This window comes from Felis catus, chromosome B4 (genome assembly GCF_018350175.1).
Source record: "Felis catus isolate Fca126 chromosome B4, F.catus_Fca126_mat1.0, whole genome shotgun sequence".
Classification (NCBI taxonomy): domain Eukaryota; kingdom Metazoa; phylum Chordata; class Mammalia; order Carnivora; family Felidae; genus Felis; species Felis catus.
This window is the reverse complement of record NC_058374.1, coordinates 1,030,914-1,051,799: the sequence shown is the minus strand read 5'-3', so window position 1 is coordinate 1,051,799 and position 20,886 is coordinate 1,030,914. Positions and strand designations below refer to the sequence as shown.

Below are 20,886 nucleotides of genomic sequence, written 5' to 3'. Positions count from 1 at the left end.
TTCTAGAAAAGTTTAGGGTACCCCTAATAAAAGGAGCTAATTTCTGTTAGAGTCCTGCATTTGGATTCTAAAGATAAACTATTTGTAAACCCTTCAACTTAGTTTCAGTGGAATCAAAGATAAATATGTTGAAATTATCTTGCGGGTTTTGTTTGGTTGATGTTGATAAGAAGGAGGTGGTTAGAAATCACTCGTGTGAGGAATACTTCTTGTTTGGGGGGGCGGGAATGGGGCATTTACTTAGCTTTTTTTTCCCCTCTGGGTGACAGCAAAGAATATTTAGGTGACCTACACTTTGCTGTTAAAACGTGTTCTGTGGGTTCTGAAAGCTCAGACTGAGTGTGTTCTGACTTTCCCATGTCTGTTCACATAAATGCTGTTGAACAGAAGCTGTACTGTAGATGCTTGAAGCTGAATAGGCCTTTTATTATAAGGCACAGAGATGAATGAGAATGTGGTGTTTTGTTGTGTGGACTTTAAAAATGGTTTCAGTCTTTTCCCTGAAACGAAATAACTAACTACTTACTGGATTGTTCATCTATTAAGAGGGAAAAGGGAACCAGATCACTCTGTAAACCCAAGTGAAACTTTAAGAAATGGTTGAGGCTGAATTCATCGCCTCTCCTTTGGGAGGGTTGGTGTGTGAGTTTGGGGATTCAGTAAACCATATTTGGGAGAATTTGCAAAGCTTCTTGGCCATTCATCCTTGCTTTTTTAGCTTCCGTCTTATGCTCTCAATCTAAACGTGTTATTTTGAAACCTATGATTTTTATATTTCTTTAGTACTCATAAATGCCATGAGCTGGGAAGACAGGTGGAGGTGGGTGGTGGGGAATTGGGCGCCCAGTTTGCCCTTCATTTCTGCTGAACGTCCGGTGAGGGACTTAGGGCTCCACGTGTGGTGGCTGGATTTGGTGGCCCGAGGGCGTGTGTCAGTCCCTGTTGGGGCTTCATCCCTGACCTACTGACTGGCAGGCTGGCTCCAGACCACTAGATTTGTTGCTAAGTAAATACCTTCCTGGCAGCAGGAGGAGAAAGGCACTCGAAGGAGTTGACGTTTCTGTGAATCCTTTTAAAAATGTCTGTTTTTGTGGGTGCTGTGTTCCAATGGGAACGCTCCGTGCACATAGTGGACTAATTCTAATCATTTCAATGAAGCCTCACTTCTCTTGGCATTGAGCAAATGAGAGGCTGCTGTTCCCCGCCCGTCCCCCTGCCCCATCGCCGCCCAAACCAGGGGGCAATGGCATTTATTCTGTTCAGTGGTGAGAAGTCAGGGACTCTGGCTCTGGACTTCGTTCACAACCAGGAAAGGTGTGGTTTGCGGGCTGACTTGTTCCTTCTTATTTCTGGGGTCCTGGTTTCACATGGCCTGTGTCACCTCCGTGTATGAAGCAGGGATGAGGCCCCACGTGTGTGCCTGATGCAGACATTTCTAGGCGTGGGAAGATGTCCCTGGGTGTGGCTGTAGAGATTTATGCTCTGTAAACAGAAAAGCTAACGTCCACAAGCTTCTGTTTTGCCAGAAGTGGCTTCAGATAAGCTGCAGATTTACCGCTGGTGTCAGAGATCCCGGTGACCACCTCTCCCTGGCCGCAGAGATTTTGCTCTGTGTCGACTGCTGTCACGTTCCCATCAAATGAGGATTCTTTGTTCTCACTCTTAAGAACGTCGGCACATAAGCGAGGCATGGGGTGGGTTTCCTTTTACGCCCCCGTACCCTGCTTTGCTTTGGATTTGGGGACTGAGTGGCTTCATTGAGCTGTGCGGCCCCAGTGGCCCCCGGGGGTGCAGGATGGGAGGGGTCTCTGGGGCACAGCTGATGGCGGTGGGAGGGGACAAGGTGTCCTTCCTTGTGGTGTCTGGATGGGATCTCAATGGTTTCCTCCAGGAAATGTGTATCATAGCTGTATGTTTTGTATGTTTTATGGGGGGGAGGGGTGGATTTAGATTTCGGGAGAGAAAGTCCATGTTGAGATTCTTTATTGATTTCAAGGCTTGAACCAGAGGGTTTGGGCACAATTTGGGGATCTCTGGGAAAGGCAGCAAAGTGCTCCCTTGTAGTGGCGCTGGAGGGCAAGGGCAGGGAAGACGCCCCTGCAGTGGAGGCTGGAGCGTGTGTGTGTGTGTGTGTGTGTGTGTGTGTGTGTGTGTGTGTGTGTGTGTGTGTGTGTGTGTGTGTGTGTGTTTGAGCCACATTGGCCCAATGGCGGCTCTCACCTGTTCCTTTTTTTATGTGTGAGCTAAATGCTTTACCCTTAAGTTGATTCGCTGGGCACCCGTGGCTCCTTGTCTGGAAGGACGTGTGGGTCTTCCCCACGGAGGAGCGGTTATCCGATCAGCTTCTTCGACCCTTGACCTGCCTGCAGGCTAACAGTGTTCTCTGGCACCTGCTGTGGTCCTGAGCAGTGACGTGTGCAGAGGCTTGAGCTCTCTGGAGCCGTGAGGTGGGGCTGGGGGCGAGCATCCTGGCTGTGGGTCTGTTTGCCGGGTAGCGGTGACCCCCCGGGATGCTGGCAGTCAGGGGCTGGTCCACACTCCTTCCTAACTCCTGGATTCTTGGTGTTTGCGTGTGAGGGAAGGAGAGGAATTGGGGTCAGTCCCTTGTGGGGGCAAGTCCTGCCCTCGTCATCTCAGCTGCTATCAATGGTATTTTTTGTGCTCCTCTAACCTTAGGCTTATTGTATACAAGAATAAGAAGGGACAGAAACAGTTCAAGGGTATTTGAAGACTTACATAATAGAAGCCTAGTTTTATCATGTCGCATTAGGAGCAAATCATGAGACAAATCCATTAAAACAAATTTTTTTTTAACATTTATTTATTTTTGAAGGAGAGAGAGAAAAAGTGTAAGCAAGGGAGAAGCAGAGAGCGAGGGAGACAGAATCCAAAGCAGGCCCCAGGCTCCAAGCTGTCAGCACAGAGCCCGACACAGGGCTCGAACCCATAAACTGTGAGATCATGACCTGAGCCGAAGTGGGGCACTTAACTGATTAAGGCACCCAGGTGCCCTGAGACAAATTAATTATTTATTTTATTTTATTATTTTTTTAACGTTTTTATTTTATTTTTGAGACAGAGACAGAGCATGAACGGGGGAGGGTCAGAGAGAGGGAGACACAGAATCTGAAACGGGCTCCAGGCTCTGAGCTGTCAGCCCAGAGCCTGACGCGGGGCTCGAACTCACGGACCGTGAGATCGTGACCTGAGCCGAAGTCGGACGCTTAACCGACCAAGCCACCCAGGCGCCCCCAAATTAATTTAAATAGTTAAAAAATATCTTTACTATTTGCATCTGTGGTGGCAAGCATTGATTATTGATTGATACTCAGTAAAAATGTTTATCACCTTTGTCACTAAAGCCGTTGTGCGCCCTGCCTGCACCGGGGCTCCTCACTCTGAGTGGCCCGGGAGGGGTGGGGGCACTGGGTCTCGGGGTGAGGCCAGGCCACGGGTGGTCTTCCCTTCAGGGGGATAATCTGGGCCAGGTCCTGGAGTGGATGTAAGTGCGGTTTGCTTCTCTGTCTCCGCCTTCCTCCCCTGCACTGGCTTTGGGAGCTCGTCCAGGGAGGTCCTGCTGTGTCTCACGTGCTGGCCGAAACGCTCGGGAAGCCGGTTCTGGGCAGCACAGGTGGAGCAGGAGGCAGCGGGCGAGGACGCAGGCGGTTTCTGTGGATGCCACTCGCCCTCTGACGGACTGCCTCATGTGGCTCAGTGATCGTGGGCTTTCCATTTGGGGTTTGGTCTTCCTTCAGGGGAAACTGTCTTGTCGTGTCTCCTAATGTATAATTTTCTCAAGAGTTGAGTAAATACCTGTGGAATAAACAGGTAAATAAATGCTACGTCTCATGAAGATGAAAGTTTAGTACCAAGTATTACATGACTTAGTCAATATTTGTATCGATACAGTGAATTCCGTTAAAAAGCAGGGATTTTTTTTTTATGGGATCTTTTCTGCAACACCTTTCACTCATGTCTCTGTGCTCTTTGGTAGTGTGGGAAGGTGTTCCCGTCCCGTCACAGAAGAGGAAACTGAGGACCCACCTTAGTGACCCAGGCACTTGAAGCTGGTCAGTGACCAGGTTGGGGCCTGGGACCCTGGGCTCTGCGAGTTCATGTTTGTGATCTTTTATTTCATTGTCAGCCTGATGGTAAGCTTCTCCCTCGTGTAAGCGCTGTGAATATGCCAGATAATCTGTTAGGGGCCCGCCCCCTCACCTTTCCCTCTGCCTCGAAGCTCGGTACGGTCCTCTGAAAGGTGTGCGGGCACGTCCCGGAGGCACATGCTGCAGGCTGCTGCGGTTGGGGAGCACTGGGCTGCAGATTCGCTGTGGATAGTCTGTAGGGGGAGCCCCCACACGTGTGTTAAGTCAGACGGAGGAGGGCGCTCACCGGATTGGGCCTGGTACAGCGGTCAGAGGACTGTTTCAAAAAGTGAAAGCGTGACTCCTACAGATAGGATGTTTGACGGTGAAGTCTTGGTTATGAAACCCGTAAGATTTACGAGCAGTGCGGAGGGGACGTTGCAGAAGCACCTGTGTGTGGAGTAAAGGACGGGGGAAATGAAGGGCGGGCTTGTGCTGTGGGAGGAGGACGACGTGTTCGCGTGTCTGTGGCAGGATCCACGTGCACTGCTTGGGGCCCCTGCAGTTCTGGGAGCTGCAAGATAGCTCCTTGGGGCAGAATCCTTGGACCCAGAGGGCCAGCCCCCTGCGCTCTGGCAGTCGTGGGGCCTCGAGGCGGGGTCACCCGGCACAGCCCGCCCTGGCCGGCTCGCCCGCCCTGGCCGGCTCGCCCACAAGCCGTTTTCTCTGCGGCCAGCACGGGTGCCGGTGGCCGAGAGGCTTCAGACACGTGCCGGGGAGCGATGGTCCGACGCGGGAAGCTCTAACAGGAGCCTGCGTGCCCTCCCGCCTCCAGCGATGCCCCCACCCCACGCTGGGGGGTGGCTGTGTGCTCACACCCCACAAGCTGGCGTCCAGCTCCTGTCTGGGGGTCGGTAGTGCCTCTGGGGCGCTCGGCTTGCTGACACTGTTGCCCCGTTGCCGGTGCGTTGAGTCTCTGCTGTGCTGAAACTTGACGGGCGTAAGTTCCAAAGTCGTTCCAGTCGTTTTTGTGTTTGATGCTTTGAAGACCGTTGTGGCTGACCGACTGTTTCCGGTTGCTTCCCTGTATTCAGGATGGACCTAGTTTTTTACCCTCACAGGGGAAGCTGGACTCTTTCAGGGGGATAGCGATGTTTCTAGTGTCCTGGGGATAGAAATGAGCATCGCACGGCGTGGGGGTGGGCCCGGTACTGTCCCGAGGGAGCTCAGCACCCCCGGGACGTTTCCTACATTGTGCTGGTTGCTCCAGCAGACGAGAAAGGCTGGGGTCAGGCAGCCTCCTGAAATGCAGCAGCCTGGACACGATTCTGTTGCCCCACTCACGGCCTCCGGGTCAGACCTGGGGCCACAGGCCCTCACCCCACATCCGCCCTGTTGGACAGAAGAGCCGCCCAACATCGTGGCTGCTGGAGCACGTGGGCTGCTGTCTGGGGTGGGCAGGACAGTGGACAGACGCCTCTGGTTTGGGGGGAAGCCCAGTGAGGTCCTGGGGGGAGTGCCGCTGGGCGTGGGTATGATGGAGTCCAGTTCTGTCACACAGGGCACAGTCTGGGGTCTTTGTGATGTCAGTTCTGGAGACTAAAGCTAGTTTCCTCAATGTCAATATGTGAAAATATTCATATAACTTGTAGCACAGGGAAATATGTAGAATTGTCAAATCGTTGTTTTGTGCACCCGAAACTAACGGAATGCTGTATGTTAACTCTGTTTGAATTTTAAAAAGTCCACCTTTTAAGACGTTCATTTCTTTAACATTATTTTCTTTTGGGAAGGTGCCTTAAAAATTTACTGTGTGAGCTCAAGCAGTTTTGAGTGAAAGCGGTCTTAATGAAGATGCATCTTTGCAGCAAAATCTAACTTGTATTGTGTGCATGCTGCGATGACCGACTCGTCATCCTGACCCTCCAGCTTAGGGTTAAGTGTCCGTGGGGACAAATGACCCAGTGCCCACTTGCTGACTCTTGCAGGTGTGGCTGTGTCCTGGGAACAGCCAGCCCTCCGTCCCTGCACGGCGGCGTCTCCCCCGGCTGCCCGCCGACGTCGTGCCTGCACAGAGCCAGGCTGAGGCCAGGTCCTCCCTCTCCCTGGGCCGGGGCTGTGTCAGGCCGCTGTGTCACAGCCTTGGCCGCTTCCCCACGTGATGCCGTGGGTGTTTCCCTGCCTGTGAAACAGAGGGCCATCTGCAGGATCCTGGGGTCTGGTCAGCTGTGAGCCAGCCTCGAAGCACCACTTGGGTTGTGTGGGGACAGGCTTGCGGTGCTTGGAGCGGGGTGGCCCCTGCTGATCTGCGAGCAGGTGGGGCACACTGCGGCGTCCCCACTGGTCCTGGGCCGCGTGTCCAGGGGCCCACACACAGCACCGGCAGGATGAGGCTCCGTGGCTGTTTCTACCCGGTGGTGTTCCTCACGCTGTGTGCACACAGGTCTTGTCCCTCCGCATAGAGGCCAGGGGACTGAGCACTCGCGGTGTCATCATCCTGTTCCCTCTGACGGTCCGAGGGACCCTCTGGAAGGAGGTGAGCTCACGGTCTCGCCTTCCGCTGTAGGAGCAGGCTCTGAGTCATCCCCGTTCACATGCGTCTTCTGGATGAACATCCCACGAGGGTCCCAGACGCTTGCTGTGAACTTACCGACGGCTGTGTGTCTGCAGGGGTGAGAAGGTCTGTCTTCAACTGGCCTCTGTCTTCCCCGCAGTCGTGGCTCTGGATGTGACTCCAGTAGAGGACACATGCCTGCTCCCTCAGTAGCCTGTCCAGAGAGCTGGGGCCGCCCTGCCTGGAGGGGATCCCGTGGGACTCCTTTCCTGGCATTCTAGAGCCTGCGTCCTGGCCGCCCCCAATCCCACGCGTGGAGAAGTCTCCCTCTACCGGGTCCCGGACACCTCTCCATGGCAGCCCCAAAGTGGCCAATACTCGGGAAGTACGGTGTCAGATTTAGGGCTGTTTACAGGGCAGATACCCCAGCATCTTCTGGGTCACTGGGTGTTGAAGCCCAGAGGATCCAGGATGGCCATCTCTCATGGCGTCAGTGGCACCGAATAGCGTAAATGCAGCTCGACCCCAGAAAGCTGGGCGTCAGGGCCCTGCTTCGTGGTTCAGTGCTTGTGTGATCTTGAGCAAATACCTAATTTTTGTACTCGTTTTCTTAACTCCGTGATGGGGCCTTTCCCAGTGCTGAGGACGTCGTGTCAGGAAGTGCTGAATACTCAGGAATGGCTCCTCTTGCCTCCCCACGCCCTTGTGTGTGAAATAATTGCTCAAAGAGCCCATGCAGATCGGGGTGGGGTCTAAAATGGGAAGTTTCTCCTTGGGTTGTATGATACCTGTTAAATTTTTTTCCTCATGTAAACGTGGATGCAGGAAGATTTCGGAATTTGTGCAGTTAAAAAAGGGCTTTTGTAAGGAAGGGTGTTGCTTATAAACAGTTGAGGTGGCCCATGACCTTCACCGCGTCCATTCCTGGCTAGTGCTTGCAAAATGCGACAGGAGTTTTTAAGTTATCTTACTACATACAGTGAGCTCTTTCAGTTACCGTTACTAGATTCTGTATAGGATTCACGCACTGCTGCTTGGTTACAGCGAGCTGTGATGAGCCGAGCTGGGCGCATTCCTGCACCGGTGACTCAGCTATGACTGTTGTCAGTAATAAATGGGGTGTTTTGATTGCTGCAGGAAGGGCCTGCTGCACGCTGTCCCCCAGCCCGTCACCCCTGCGGGCCCTCGTTCGACCTCGGAAGTTCACAGGTGAACGACAGAACCTTCTCCCATGGAGTGGACCTCCAGTGGGGAAACCGAGGTCGACCCCCAGATGCACCACAGTCGGGCTGTCCTTCTAGGGGATCGGCATGGGCTTGATTTCTGCAGCACTTGCTGTCCTTAGGGGACCCTCTTGTGACTCTCCTGAAGACCCTTAGTTCTCTGCAGAGACTCGGTGATCATGGGACCACGAGATCATGACCTGAGCTGAAGTCGGACGCTTAACCGACTTGAGCCCCCCAGGCGCCCCTGGAAATTACATGTTAAGAACAGAAAGAAACTGCATTTTAATTCATATCCCAAATATATGACCTGTTAGTTTTTTCTTCTTCCTATGTGACCACTGTGTTTTTTGCTAGAAATGTAAAATTATATTTGAATATAGTGTTCTAGCTCTTCTCCAAAGACTGGCACATAATTCTTGAATGAAATGTAAAAATCAGTTGCACAGAACCTTCACCATTTGTGGCCCAGAATTTCCCAGTAAGCAGCGTGTTGTATGTCTCCACATGGTCCCTCTGCATTGCGTGACCTGGCGGTTTGCCCCTCAGGTGGCCTTGAACTTGTAGGGACTGTTGAGCACAGAGAAGGTTTCTGATGACCCTCTGAGTCTCACTGTCCTGCAGTCCCAGATGTGGGGGCGGGGAGTATGCTGCTTCTCCGCTGAACCCAAGTTTTATTTGCCTAATGAGTCTTATTTGCCTTTCTGTCCTGTGGACTTTGTGCTTTTTCCAACCTGGAACGTAAATAAATGGAAAGGGATGTTCTCTTCCATCACCAACCTCTGTTTATGTGCAGGGCTCAGATCAGCTGGGTATTTGGAAGTTTCTGTGCACATCGATGGCATTTTTTGTTTTTAAGAATAATTTAAAAGTCTGGTTATTTGTCCTCCAAATGGGTAAGTGTCTGGTTCTATCAAGAAAAATGTAGCCACGAGACTAGTTTTATGTATGTATGTATGTATGTATTGAGAGGGCAAGTGGGGGAGGGGTGGGGAGAAGGGGACAGAGAATCTGAAGTGGGCTCCAGGGTGGCAGCAGCGAGCCCGATGCGGGGCTTGAACTCACGAACTGTGAGATCATGACCTGGGCCGAAGTCAGATACTCAACCGACTGAGTCGCCCAGGTGCCCGAGACTAGTTTTAAAAGATACAAGTGTGGGCGTGTGCTTGGCTTACCAGTTACACTAATAATGCAAAGCACCTGCACTGTCTCTGATAAATGGAGATCGTTGTTTTGTTTTTATGACAAAACGTGTGGAATCCATGTTGCAGTGCTGATCTTGACCAGGGAAAGGTAAGAGCTTGAGCCTGGACATTCCTAGACGACTTCCTGGGTCCCTGGAGCTCAGCTCGGGGGTCTGGGACTAAGGAGCAAAGAGCGGGCACACGGGAGGGGGATGACCATCTCCAGGTCTGGGCGGATCCAGCGGGGCCAGAGGCAGATTCCTTCTGGCCCCTTGGGCTCAGCGTGTGCGTTGTGACTGTGTGACCGGAGCCTCCAGGGGTGCCTGCAGGTGACTGTGGGGGTGGAGGGGGCCTGGTCACGGATTCTGGTCACGGAGCCCCCAGCATAGGACGGGCAGGGCTGGGGCGCCAAGGGCAGAGAGCCATTGTTTCCGGGGGGAGTTCCTGGAATATGGTCCCATCCAGAGGCGGTTGGGCAGGATGAGGTGAAGAATGGCTTTGGGGCTCCACTTCCTTCCTCCCCCCGGGTCCAGGGAGGCGGAGGGAACTCCCAAGAGGCCAGCTCAGAGGCTATCTCTCGGTCACCAGCGCCAAGGAGGAGGCGCAGTCTCGACCAGGGCTCCCGTCGTTTCCACGACACTGGCCGCTTGCTCTGTCTTTAAGTCCGGTTTCCTCAGGGGTCAGGCTTCGAGTTACTTTCTTCCCTTCAGTCGTTCCCTTTGTCCAGCTTATTCACCATGTGTTACAAGCCAGGGACACTAGTTTAAGTCACCAGAGATAGTTTGTCTCACTCTCGATTCTGTATAAAAATCCAGTTCTTAGAACAAAGGTGCGTCATTGTCAGACACAAGACACAATATGCCAAAGGGCCACTGGTTTGGGGACCCTGTTATTTTACGTCCTACCCTAACAGTGAAGATTTATGGTTAAAGAAGGAGATGCCTGACGTCTTTCTTGGTGCAGAGATTTTTGTGAATTTTGTTTCGGGCCGTTTGGGCTGGAAGGGAAAGGTTGCGTCAAGAACAGTTCCAGAGGGGCGCCTGGGTGGCTCAGTCGGTTGAGTGTCCGACTTCGGCTCAGGTCATGATCTCGTGGTTCGTGAGTTCAAGCCCCACGTCAGGCTCTGTGCTGACAGCTTGGAGCCTGGAGCCTGTTTCAATTTCTGTGTCTCCCTCTCTCTCTGCCCCTCCCCTGTTCATGCTCTGTCTCTTTCTCAAAAATAAACAAACATTAAAAAAAAAAACAAAAAAACAGTTCCAGAGACGTTTGGGGCCATGCCGTTCACTCCTTGGAAGATGGTGTAATGTTCCCTGGTGGCTCTTTCCAAAGAGACAACACGTGGGATGCGTGCCCTTTGTTATGTTTGCTACGGAAACGTGGCCGCCCCGCGGGCTCTGCGCAGTGGGCGGGGGGCATTGCTGTGCAGCGTTGGTGACCACAGGGTAGAGGGTTTCCCAGACCAGCATCTTGATAGCAGTTGGTGCGGACTGATGTGTATGCTACTCTCTTGAGGCGGGAATGGTCCCCCTCCAAGAGCTTCCTCACGATGACACGTACTGCTCGAGACTTCATTCTCGTGTCCTAGTAGTTTCCAGCTTCCTTCTCCTATTTCTAACTGAATTTCTGGCGCTGTGAAGGCAAAGGCGTGGGGAGCGTCTCGTCTGACTCTCAGGGACAGGACACTGTGGACAAAGAGTGAGGAGCCGCTCTCGGTGTGTGTCTTTAAGGACTAATGAGCCCTTCTCTCAGCCGGTCAGGGCCTGAGGTGCTGGTCCTAGATGGGGAAGCCTCCAGGCTGGCGTGTGCATAGCTCACGGCATGCTAGGTTTTAAAGGAGAGCATTCTGGGAAGAAGGGTCGCTGTCCGAGATCTCGTTGGACTTCTGGGTTAGAAGGAAGCGAGGGCCTTGCCATCCAGAGCCGTCATCCAGGGAAGGGAAGGCCGGCACTGTGTGGGCGTCAGTAATCCCCACCTCTCTGGGGCCGGGTAGCAGCTGTGTGTCCGTATGCATGTTGTGTCTTGAGGCCATGTATCCCCCAAGGCAGCATCGTGTCCTAGGCCCTTACAGCACCACGCGCTAGTTGTATGCTTTCCCCCAATAATTACTTGTTGTTGCTCTTGTCCCAGCAGTCGAGCCCTCTCTTCAGGGGAGCGGACAGGCCGTCAGGTCTGAGGCCTTCAGGGGGCAGGCCCTCGGCCACCACTCTGGTCCCCAGTTTAGTTTATAAAGTTACTCTCAGGATCGGTTTAGAGACTGTGTCTGTGCTTCTGCTCTGTCAGGTTCGTTCCTCTGGAAGCCACTCCCAGCTTCTGACCTGTCTGTACTGTCCTTGTAGGCGTTTATGATCTAGTCTGCATAGATCCCCTAGTCTTCATCTGCAAATATGTTCGTATTATAATTTTAATTAACAGATTTTGAGTAGTTCCTTATGACTTTCAGGCTGTTGCTGAATGGCTGGTGTTTGCACGGAGAAACTGGCTCCACGCTGATAGCCTTTGGAAGCTATTTTGAAATGAATTGCTTTCACCCTAAATGTTTTCAGGTTTTACATGTGTATGTGCCTGAGAGCCATGAAGGCATCTAAGTGTTCAGGGCTTTGCACCTTCCTTACAAGAAGAGTAATGTCATGTAGAGCGTTATTAGTTTGTTTTTGCTTCCAGACAATAATGTTATTTTTTTTTTCCACAAAGAGACACTTGCTAAAGTAAGTAGTGAATTATAATATACTCAGGAAGGAACATGGATCAATAGAGCATAGAGTTTATAAATAGACCCGCGTAAATGTGGCCATTGATTTCTGACAAGGTGCAAAAGCAGTTCAGCGGACAGCGGAGTATCTCCTCCACAAATGGTGCAGGAAGCATCGGGCGTCCACGTGCAACAAAGTGAAAAGTGCCATATCCACGAGTCAACTGTAATGGGGTCATAGCTCCAATGTAAAACTCTAAAGCTTCCAGAACACAACATCAGAGGAACTCTTTTTACCCTGAAGGTAGCATTCTGGACATAATACGGCGGCTCACAAAAGAAGAACCTAAGTGTAGTTCGCCAAAACGAAAAACTTCTGCTCTGTAGAGACATTGTTAAGGAAAAAAGCAGAAGCCACCTACACGCTGGGAGAAAGTATCCACAAACCACACACCCTACGAAGGGCTTGCGCCCGGAATATGTAAAGGACCCCACAGTTCCATGCAAAGAACACAAATGAGATCATTTGCACAGAAGATTCGAACGGATGCTTTATCGACAAAGCCACAGGGACATAAGCGCAGGAACTGTTGGCCATGACCAGTCCCACAGAGAGGCCCATGACAGCCAGGGCGTGACGCTTTTACGTGCCGAAGCGTGGCTGGGACGGAGGCACGGCCAGTACCGAGTGCTGGCGAGGATGGGGCTACTGGTGTGTGTGGTTGCTGCTGGTGGGAACTCAGGCTGGCACGGCCGCTCCAGAAATGGCACTTTCTTACAAAAATGAACATGTGCTTCACCTGTGACCCGGCGGTCTGCGCCTGGATGTCTCCCCAACAAAAACCTGTACCGGAGCCCTTACGGAAGCTCCGTTCGGAGTTGCCGAAAAGAGATGAACAGGCCAACTGTGGTATGGCCATCTAGACCGTGGAATACTAACTACCCCGCTGTCAAATGAAACAAGTTATTGACACAGCAGCTTGGATGATTCGCAAAGGCTTGGTGTTGAATGAAAGAATACGGTCTCACACATCACATTCTATAAAATCCTGTTTACGTGGCATTCTGGAAAAGACAAAACCATAGAAAGAGAGGACGCATCTCTATTTGAGTTTTGCTTTTTTAGAGTCCACATAGGGGGTGAGATGATCCAGGGGTTGCCTTCCTCCGTCTGGCTTGTATTGGTTAGCACGACATTTTCCAGGTTTATATATGTTATCGCAAAGGACAGAATCTCCTGTTTATGGCTGAGTAATATTCCACCGCGTATGTGCCCAGTCACCCTTCATGGACTCTTGGCTTCTGTGAATAATACTGCAGGGAGCGTCGGGGCACAGATGTCTTAGACCCAGTGTTTTTACCTCCTTCAGAGGAACACTCAGATGTGGGATTGCGGGGTCATAGGGTAGTTCTCTTTTTAAGTTTTTGGGGAACCTGCACACTGTTCTCCAGAGCAGCTGCACCAGTTTGCATTCCCACCAGCAGTGCGAGACGGCTCCCCTTTCTCTGCATCCTCACCAACACTTGTTTCTTGTGTTGTTGAGCTTAGCCATTTTGACAGGTATGAGGTGGTACCTCATCGTGGGTTTGATTTGTATTTCCTTGATGAAGAGTGATGTCAAGCATCTGTGTGTCTGTTGGCATCTGGATGTCTTCTTTGGAAAAAGAAATGTCTGTTGAAGCCTTTTGCCCTATTCTTAACTGTTTTTTTTGCGGTTGACTGGTAGGAGTCCCTTCTGTGTTTTGGATATCAGCCCCTTATCGGATGCGTGACTCACCAGTATCTTCTCCCATTCCGTGGGCTGTCTTCATTTTGCTGCTTGTTTCTTTCATTGCACAGATGCTTTTAGTTTGTGGTCCTCTTGTTTGGGTTTGCTTTTGGTGTCAGGTTAAAAAACAAACAAACAGAAAACCTGTTGCCAAGATGAATGTTGAGGACCTTTTCCCTGTGTTTTCTTCTAGGAGTACTGTAGTTTCAGGTTTTACATTTTAGGTCTTTGATCCATTTTTGAGTTAACTGCTGTGCGTAGTGTAAGATAGGGATCGAACTTCATTTTTCTTCATGTGGACGTCCAGTTTTCCCAGCGCCATTTGTTGAGGAGACGATACATCCCCCAATTGTGTGTTCTTGGTGCCTGGTTGAACAGTTGGGTGTCTGTGCATGGGTTTATTTCGGGCTCTTGATTCCGTTTTCTTGATCTTCTGTGTCTGTTTTTGTGATGATGCCATACTGTTTAGATTGCTACAGCTTTGTAACATAGCTTCCAATCAGGAAGTGGGATGCATCCAGCTTTGATTTTCTTTCTCAGTATTGCTTTGGCTATCCTGGCTCTTTTGTGGTTCCATACAAATTTGGGGATTGTTTTTTCTATAACAGTGGAAAATGCATTGGGATTCTGATAATCACACTGAAAGTATAGATGCTTTTGTGTAGCGTGAACATTTTCGCAATATTCTTATCTGTGAATGCAAGGTATCTTATTTTTCTCGTTTCGCTCATCACTGCTTTGTAATATTTAGGAAATATGTGTACTTCCAATATGACAAAATGGAATTGAATCCATGATGATTCTATTTTTTTCTTTTTCCTGGAGTCTTAGTTGATAAGGGAAGATGGCATAAAAAAAACATAGTTTTATTTTTTTAATTTTAAAATCTTCATCTTTCTATTTATTTTTAGAGAGAGAGAGCGAGTGAGTGCAAGTGGGGGAGAGGGCCAGAGAGAGAATCTAAGTCTCCCAAGTGGGGCTTGATCCCAGGACCCTGGGACCATGACCTGAGCTGAGTCACGACTCTAAACTGACTGAACCACCCAGGTGCCCTGTAACAAATTTAAAGTCACTTTTAACAGCAATGGCAATAGTTCTGGTGAAAGTTACCCTAAATTACTTTTGAAAAAAACTTGTTTCCTTAATGTAACTGTGTATGGAGTTTTATTTTTATGTTTCGATGTGGTGAATTGAAAGAAAAGTCACAAATACTGGGGGAGGGCTGTTGATGGGGGCTGTTGAAGGGGACGCAGGCTGCCCAGTGGTCTGGAGTACTCGGTGAACCAGACTGTGCTGTTGGAGGGGCTGTGGTCAGTGCATGTGAGTCAGTGCATGTGAGGGGGCACTGGCCTAAGGGGTGACCCTGTGGCTTTGGTCCCTTCACGAGGAGGCTGTGTAGGTCTTGGTACCCCCAGCACCTTGGTGTCGTCCCTGGCAGTGGTCCGCAAGCCTGGGTGCTTGCACCTGCCTCCAGGAGGGTCCTTTCCGCTCTGGACATGCAGAGCCTTGGCTGAGAGGGGTCTTGGCATAGGTTTCCTTGGGGAGAGGATGGGCGCACAGCCCTTGGCCCTGGCAGCATGCAGCACCTTAAGCCCTGCAGACAGCATCTTCACCCGGTTGTTGGGGACACGTACGTGCATTGAGTGCACAGCACTGACTTCAGACTCAACCCCTTTAGCTTAAATCCTAAGCTGCAGTCCTGGCCCTTAGTCTGTCCTTCTGCATCACTGGGGGTGGTTTGAGGGCTATCACACGGAGAAGGCTTGATGGGCGGGGGCTTTCCTGCTTGGTTGGGGGGTGGTCAGACTAGAGCCTATGCACAGGACGACTCTGTATTTGCTGCTTAACAGCTCAAAGGTAAGATTGATGATTTTTATAGACGTGTAAGACTTTTTGGTTTTCGCTACATCCTCGATGTTGATTTTTCATACATAATGCTGATGGCCTGCTCTGTTAGCGCAGCCCCAGTGAGTTGCGTGTTGACAGCTGACGCTGTGTGTTAACCCTGTGACTCAGGAGGAAGCTACTGTCATCCACATTTTACTGAAAAGGAAATTAAAGCTTAGGAGATTCAGATAATTTGTGTAAACTTCACAGGGACTCTGGCAGTCGGGCTTTGGAACTCATGCCCTTGACCATCCCCAAGCCCCTGGGTTTCCCCAGCTTCCAGGTAGCATTTGTGGGTTTGTGGGACAGGACTGGACTTCCTATTAATGGATGAGATGTTAGCATTTTGAGACTCATGCATTCCCTGAAACAGGCATGTCTGGGATGGGGAACAGAGGCGATGGAAATGTGCTGGATATGTGTGTGTTTTGTATTTCATCAGAGTTCCTGAAAATCTGTTTTCCACAGTAGGAATTTTACTTGTAAAGTTCTGTTTACTAAATATTCCGTACAGGAACAGGTTTTTGTGGGTTCTAGTTTGAGAAGTTTTTGGAGCGACGTGGGTGAATGGGCTACGCATGATATAGCCAAGCGGGTTCTGCTCACAGGTGACTTCGTCAGCTTGGACACACTCCCACCAGGGCATGATTCACTGCAGGGGTGGCCCGTTTGCAGCCTTGTCCAGCGTGGTCTCGTTCCTCCAGAGCCGAGGGCTGAGAGCGGGGTCTCTGGTCCAGCCTGCAGCAAGAACTCCCAGCAGGAACGTGGGACCCTCAGGTTCCCTACCGAGTTCACCACCATGGACCTGACTCCCCCTTTACAGTCTGGGCTTTCTGGGCCTCACACACGCTTGTGCTCTAATCTTACACCAGTCTCTACCAGTTTGGAAGGAAATTTGGGGTTTTAACAAGACAATACAGTACTGGAACTCTGCTCTCAGCCTTTGCAGAAGCTTAAGTTCGGGGCTTTCCTTTTGTTTACCTGTTGAGAGAGGCTCAGGTGATTGAATTCTCATTCTCTCCTGGAGACGGTTCAGAGCTAATTAGGTGGAAACCTAGAAAGGACTGAAGAAGCGATGGCAGACAGACCCTAGTAAGGATGGAGTGTGGTGCCGCTTTGCTGAGCCCTCACCAGGGTGGCAGGGCCATTTCTGTCCCATCCATGCTGTGATCGCTCTGCCCTCTTGGTTTTGAGGCCATAGTCTCTCAGGGGCCTTTTGGGTCTCTAAAAGACCCTGTTTTCTGGCTGGGCAAATTGCTTTCCCCTCTCGTATGGCAGTTAGAAATGTGTGATGCGAAATGAACAGTGAACGTCCTCTCTCCCCCGATGTTTTAATGTGGTGGTTTAGGTGTATTTACGTGTATTGAGGTGTGGGTCAAGGTCATTCTTCAAGGGTCAGGGTTTTTTCATCCTCAGGTCTTGCCGTTGGTGCTACCCCTGACGAATGCGCTTCGCCACACTCCTCACGTGTGGATGACTGTCTTCTCAGACCTGCCTGGGACGGTGTTGGCAAGTCCAGGGACGTGAGGGTGTTGCCATGTGAGAAGCACAGGCTTCGGGCCGGCTTCCTGCCTCCCTGGGCGCTGACCCGGCTCAGTTCACTGGCCCCACCGCAGCAAACAGGGCTTTAGGACGTATGCCATCGAAGCCAGACCCATGGCCTGTGGAGCTATTAAGGCTGTGGTTGTTGGTTTTATGGAATTATGCACTCTAGGGTAATTAAAAGCAGTCACGCTGAGAAAGATTTGGATGCTATTTGCTCGATGTAATTCAGGTCCAGTTTTTCAGGAACATTCTGACCCGGGTGACGGATGCTCCCCTGTACTCACACACATGCTGGGCAGCTCCCTTTACGTTAGGCTGGACGTTTCTTTAAGCGAGGATTTTCTGGTGTTCTCCTAAATTCTGTTATCGTCCGAATCCCTGAGAGGATGCTGTTTTATCCTGTGTCTTCTCAGGTTCCCTCTTGTCTCAGCTTAGGCTGCTGGGACCCAACACCACAGATGGGCTCAGAAACCAACTGGTTCCTCACAGCTCTGGAGGCTTCAAGGTCCAGGCACCAGCAGATTCCGTGTCCGGTGGGGACCCTTCCCGGTTCACAGCGTCTTCTCCTGGGTCCTCACATGGCAAAGAGGCGAGGGAGCGTCCTGGGGCCTCTTTTACAAGGACACTGATCCCATCATGGAGGTTCTACCTTCAAACCCCCCTCCTCTCCCAAAGACCCTCATCTCCTAACATCATCACCTGGGGGTTAAGTTTCAACATATGAGTTTAGGGGGAACACAAAGACTCTATAACATCTATGGCTTTTTAAAAATTTTAAAAAATTTTCGAGAGAGAGCGCAAGCAAGCAGGGGCAGGGCAGAGAGAGAATCCCAAGCAGGCTTTGCACTGTCAGCACAGAGCCCGACTTGGGGCTCGATCCCACCAACTGTGAGATCATGACCTGAGCCAAAATCGAGTCGGATGTTTAACCGACTAAGCCCCCTAGGTTCCCCTCTAACATCTCTACTTTAAGGACTTCCCTTGTCTTGTGGACATGATAGGCCCAAATGTCTGTGGGATTTCCTATCAGAACCTCCCACGCCTCACTTGTCACATTATCTGGATTTACCTGGGCATCTGCTGGGTGCTCTGAGTAGGGGTCATGTCACCAGTGTTTTGCAGCACGATGCTCTAGGAGAAAGTAGGTCCCTAACAAACACCGTGAATGATCCGTGGCTAACTGTCTGACTTTTCTGGCGGTTAAAACAGGCTGAGGCCTGAGCCTTACTTAAAGATGAGGGTTGAGAACCCCAGTTCCTGCGGAGGTGTGATCCTGTGTCCTCTCCGGCCTTCCTCAGGGTGGGTTTGGGTGTCGTCAGCGTCCAGTTCTCTTGGTGCTGGACCATCAACCACCTCCTCAGCCTCGTGAGGACGGCCCGTCGGCCTCTGGAGTCAGCGGGCCCTTGTTGGCAAGTGGCTGTGGCCTCGGATGGCTAAGTCATCCTGGTGGCTGCTTGGTGGGAGCTGTGGCAAGGCCCTGTCCTCCCTCAGGCTCCTCCCTGGTGCCACGTGTCCTGCTCTTCTCGCTGGGGAGCAGGAGTGCACGACTGGGTGTCAGCCTGGAACCGAGTGTCCTCTCCAAGCAGACGCTTCTGCAGGGGAGGTGGGCCACATTCGGGGTCCCGCCCGTGCCATTGGTGCTGGGAAGGAACTGGCTTCACCTAGGTGGAGGCTGGAATGCGTGGCTGGATGATCCCTTGGGGGAGAGTGAGTGGCGTTTGCTGGTTTCTCTTTCTGCGCCATGGCGGGCCGTGCTCCCAGTGGTGCTCCTGGAGAGCTTGCCTGCGAGCTGAGAGCCAGTGACTCGTTTCCTCCGTGTGGCTGTCATGCTGGGGCGGGTGTGGGTGGGCGGGGGTCTCCTCCCCCGTGCTCGTGGCCCGCACACACGCTTCTTCCCAACAGACCCGTCGGACAGCTGGGAGGGAGGGAGGGCTCCGTGTGGGCTGCCTCCGTCCCGTCCCAGGGGCACGTGAGTGCGTCCCTGAGCCCCGCAATCGCAGACATGGCCTCCCTCCCTGCACAGCCTGAGCTGCTTTTAGAGGTTTGGAGATGTAATTTAACTCGTCTTCGATTCAGAGTGTTATTAAATTTTAATGTTTAAATTGGTGGCTGTATTTTATGGCCTTTGCGTTCTCTCCCGATTGATTTTTCTTTTCCCTGTAAGAGAGAAGGTGTGTACAGGAGAAAGCTGCATGTGGCCCCCATTCTGAGGGTTGAAGTGAATTCTGAAAGCTCTTCATCCAGGTAGTGAGCTGATCCAGAGCCTCGATTCCAGTTGGGCCTGTCAGTTCAGCAGAACTGGGCCCTGTGGGGAAAGCAGCCGCTTAGTGCTGTTCCGGATCCTTCTCCAGAGAAGCTGGCCGGCCGCCACCTGCCTATCGCCCCGCTGTTAGCGCTCGGTGTGCATGTCTGTCTGTCGTCCCTGAGGTGGCCGGGGTTGTCCTCACTGACCTCGTGTGTGACTCCGGCTCCGGGGTGTGGGGTGCAAAGTGTCACGCACAGCCTTCCGAACGGGAGTCAGTCGTGAGCTGATTCCAGTAAAACTAAACCAGGGAGTGGTTCTTGTCCCAGCTTCGGAGCCCCCGGAGCCTGTAGACTGGACCCTGTAACCCCAAGGGCCATCCAAAGAGACCTCGAAGCTGCCGGGATCACAACCCCGACCCACCCTGGCCGTTCCCATTTTCACCTACTGTAATTGCACACGTGTGTAGACGCTGCTCAGTGGAGCCAGGTTTTGGGTGAGCTTTGCCCTGGAGAGAGTGGGAGCTCCAGCTCTGGAGCCTTGGGAGTGTAGACCGCAGACCCTGCTGCCTTCAGTGGGGACTTGCAGGCCTGCCCTACAACGCGGGAGGTGACGGCCGCTGCTCCCCGTGGGAGCTCCCCACCCGCCGGTGGTTACTGATGTGTCACTGCTCGGGATGTCTGGGGCCACAGCTGGGCGTGGGCAGACCTGGGGCCCAGAGCCACCTGGAGGCCGCTTCCCTCCCCGCCTGTGGCTGAGAGTCCCTTGTGCGGCGGCTTGGTGGCTGTGGCCCTCCCCGCGTGCCATCACATGGCTCCCTGGGCCGGTGTCCTGGCCAAAGTGGAAGCCACGCGGTCTAGCCCTGGGGGGTGCATCGGGTCCCATCCCCAAGCCGAACGTGGATCACGAGGCGGCAAATGCACCGTCAGGGAATCTGTGACCCTGGGTTAAAGCGATCCTGCTAGGCCCCTTCTGTTTTTTAGTTTTTAATAACGTGTATTTTCTCCTTTCAGCATCAAATAGGAGCCCCAGCCCAGCTCGGCTGGTTTACCTATTGAGTGGAGCACAGTTCTTCCTGCCGGGCGCCGAGAAAAGTCGGCCAGAGCTTGAGAATGTGGCAGAGGGGAGCAGCGTGCCTGTCGGGTGGGGCGGGACACATGTGACGGGCCCACTCGTGGCTTGATAATCCAAGCTGGGTTTGGCCCAGTGTTAGTCACTGCCGACGAAAGGCCAGGAGTGACGTTTCCGTCACTTGCGCGTTTTTTTCCGGTAGCGACACATCTGGTTTGTGTCCTGACCCCAGCCTCTGCCCCCTCTAGCCGGCCCTCTGAGGCTGCCGTCATTGTCCCAAGTGCCTGTAAATAATTCCCCAAATGTTCTTTGAAGCAGCTTTACCACCTGGCGGCTGCCCACTAATGATCGACTACGCTTTGAAGGTGTTCATCCCAGTGTGTTTTTTTCCTCCGTGGGGATTGTTTTCAGCTTTTTGAAAATTCTCTGGGAGGTAGAACACTGAAGTGTCTGGAGCCTGGCGTTTCCATTCCTGCTTCTTGGGTTGGGCTCTGCTGACGTTGCAGCTCAGAAGAGCGGAGCGTTCAAGAGTCTGTGTGTCTGTGTGTCAGCTTTACAGCCCTGTGGTTGGTCTGATTGCAGGCGAGCTGCGGTGAGCGTGGGAAGCAGAGCCCAGGGCACGGTGGAGGCGCTTTGG

General features: G+C 52.1%; 1 protein-coding gene across 14 annotated transcripts in view; it reads left to right on the top strand.

Moving 5' to 3' along the window:
- DIP2C (disco interacting protein 2 homolog C) overlaps window positions 1-20,886 on the top strand; it is a 412,960-nt gene that overhangs the window by 83,159 nt on the left and 308,915 nt on the right. Inside the window, exon 1 of one of the 14 annotated variants that reach the window (XM_045060769.1) lies at window positions 3,300-8,758. The exons of 12 other annotated variants lie outside the window; for them this stretch is intronic. In XM_045060769.1, the coding sequence (XP_044916704.1) occupies window positions 8,701-8,758 (58 nt within the window). In that variant the 5' untranslated portion in view covers window positions 3,300-8,700. Of the gene's footprint in view, window positions 1-3,299; window positions 8,759-20,886 lie in introns of those variants that run through there. One more of the 14 variants, XM_045060772.1, reaches the window with a different exon arrangement.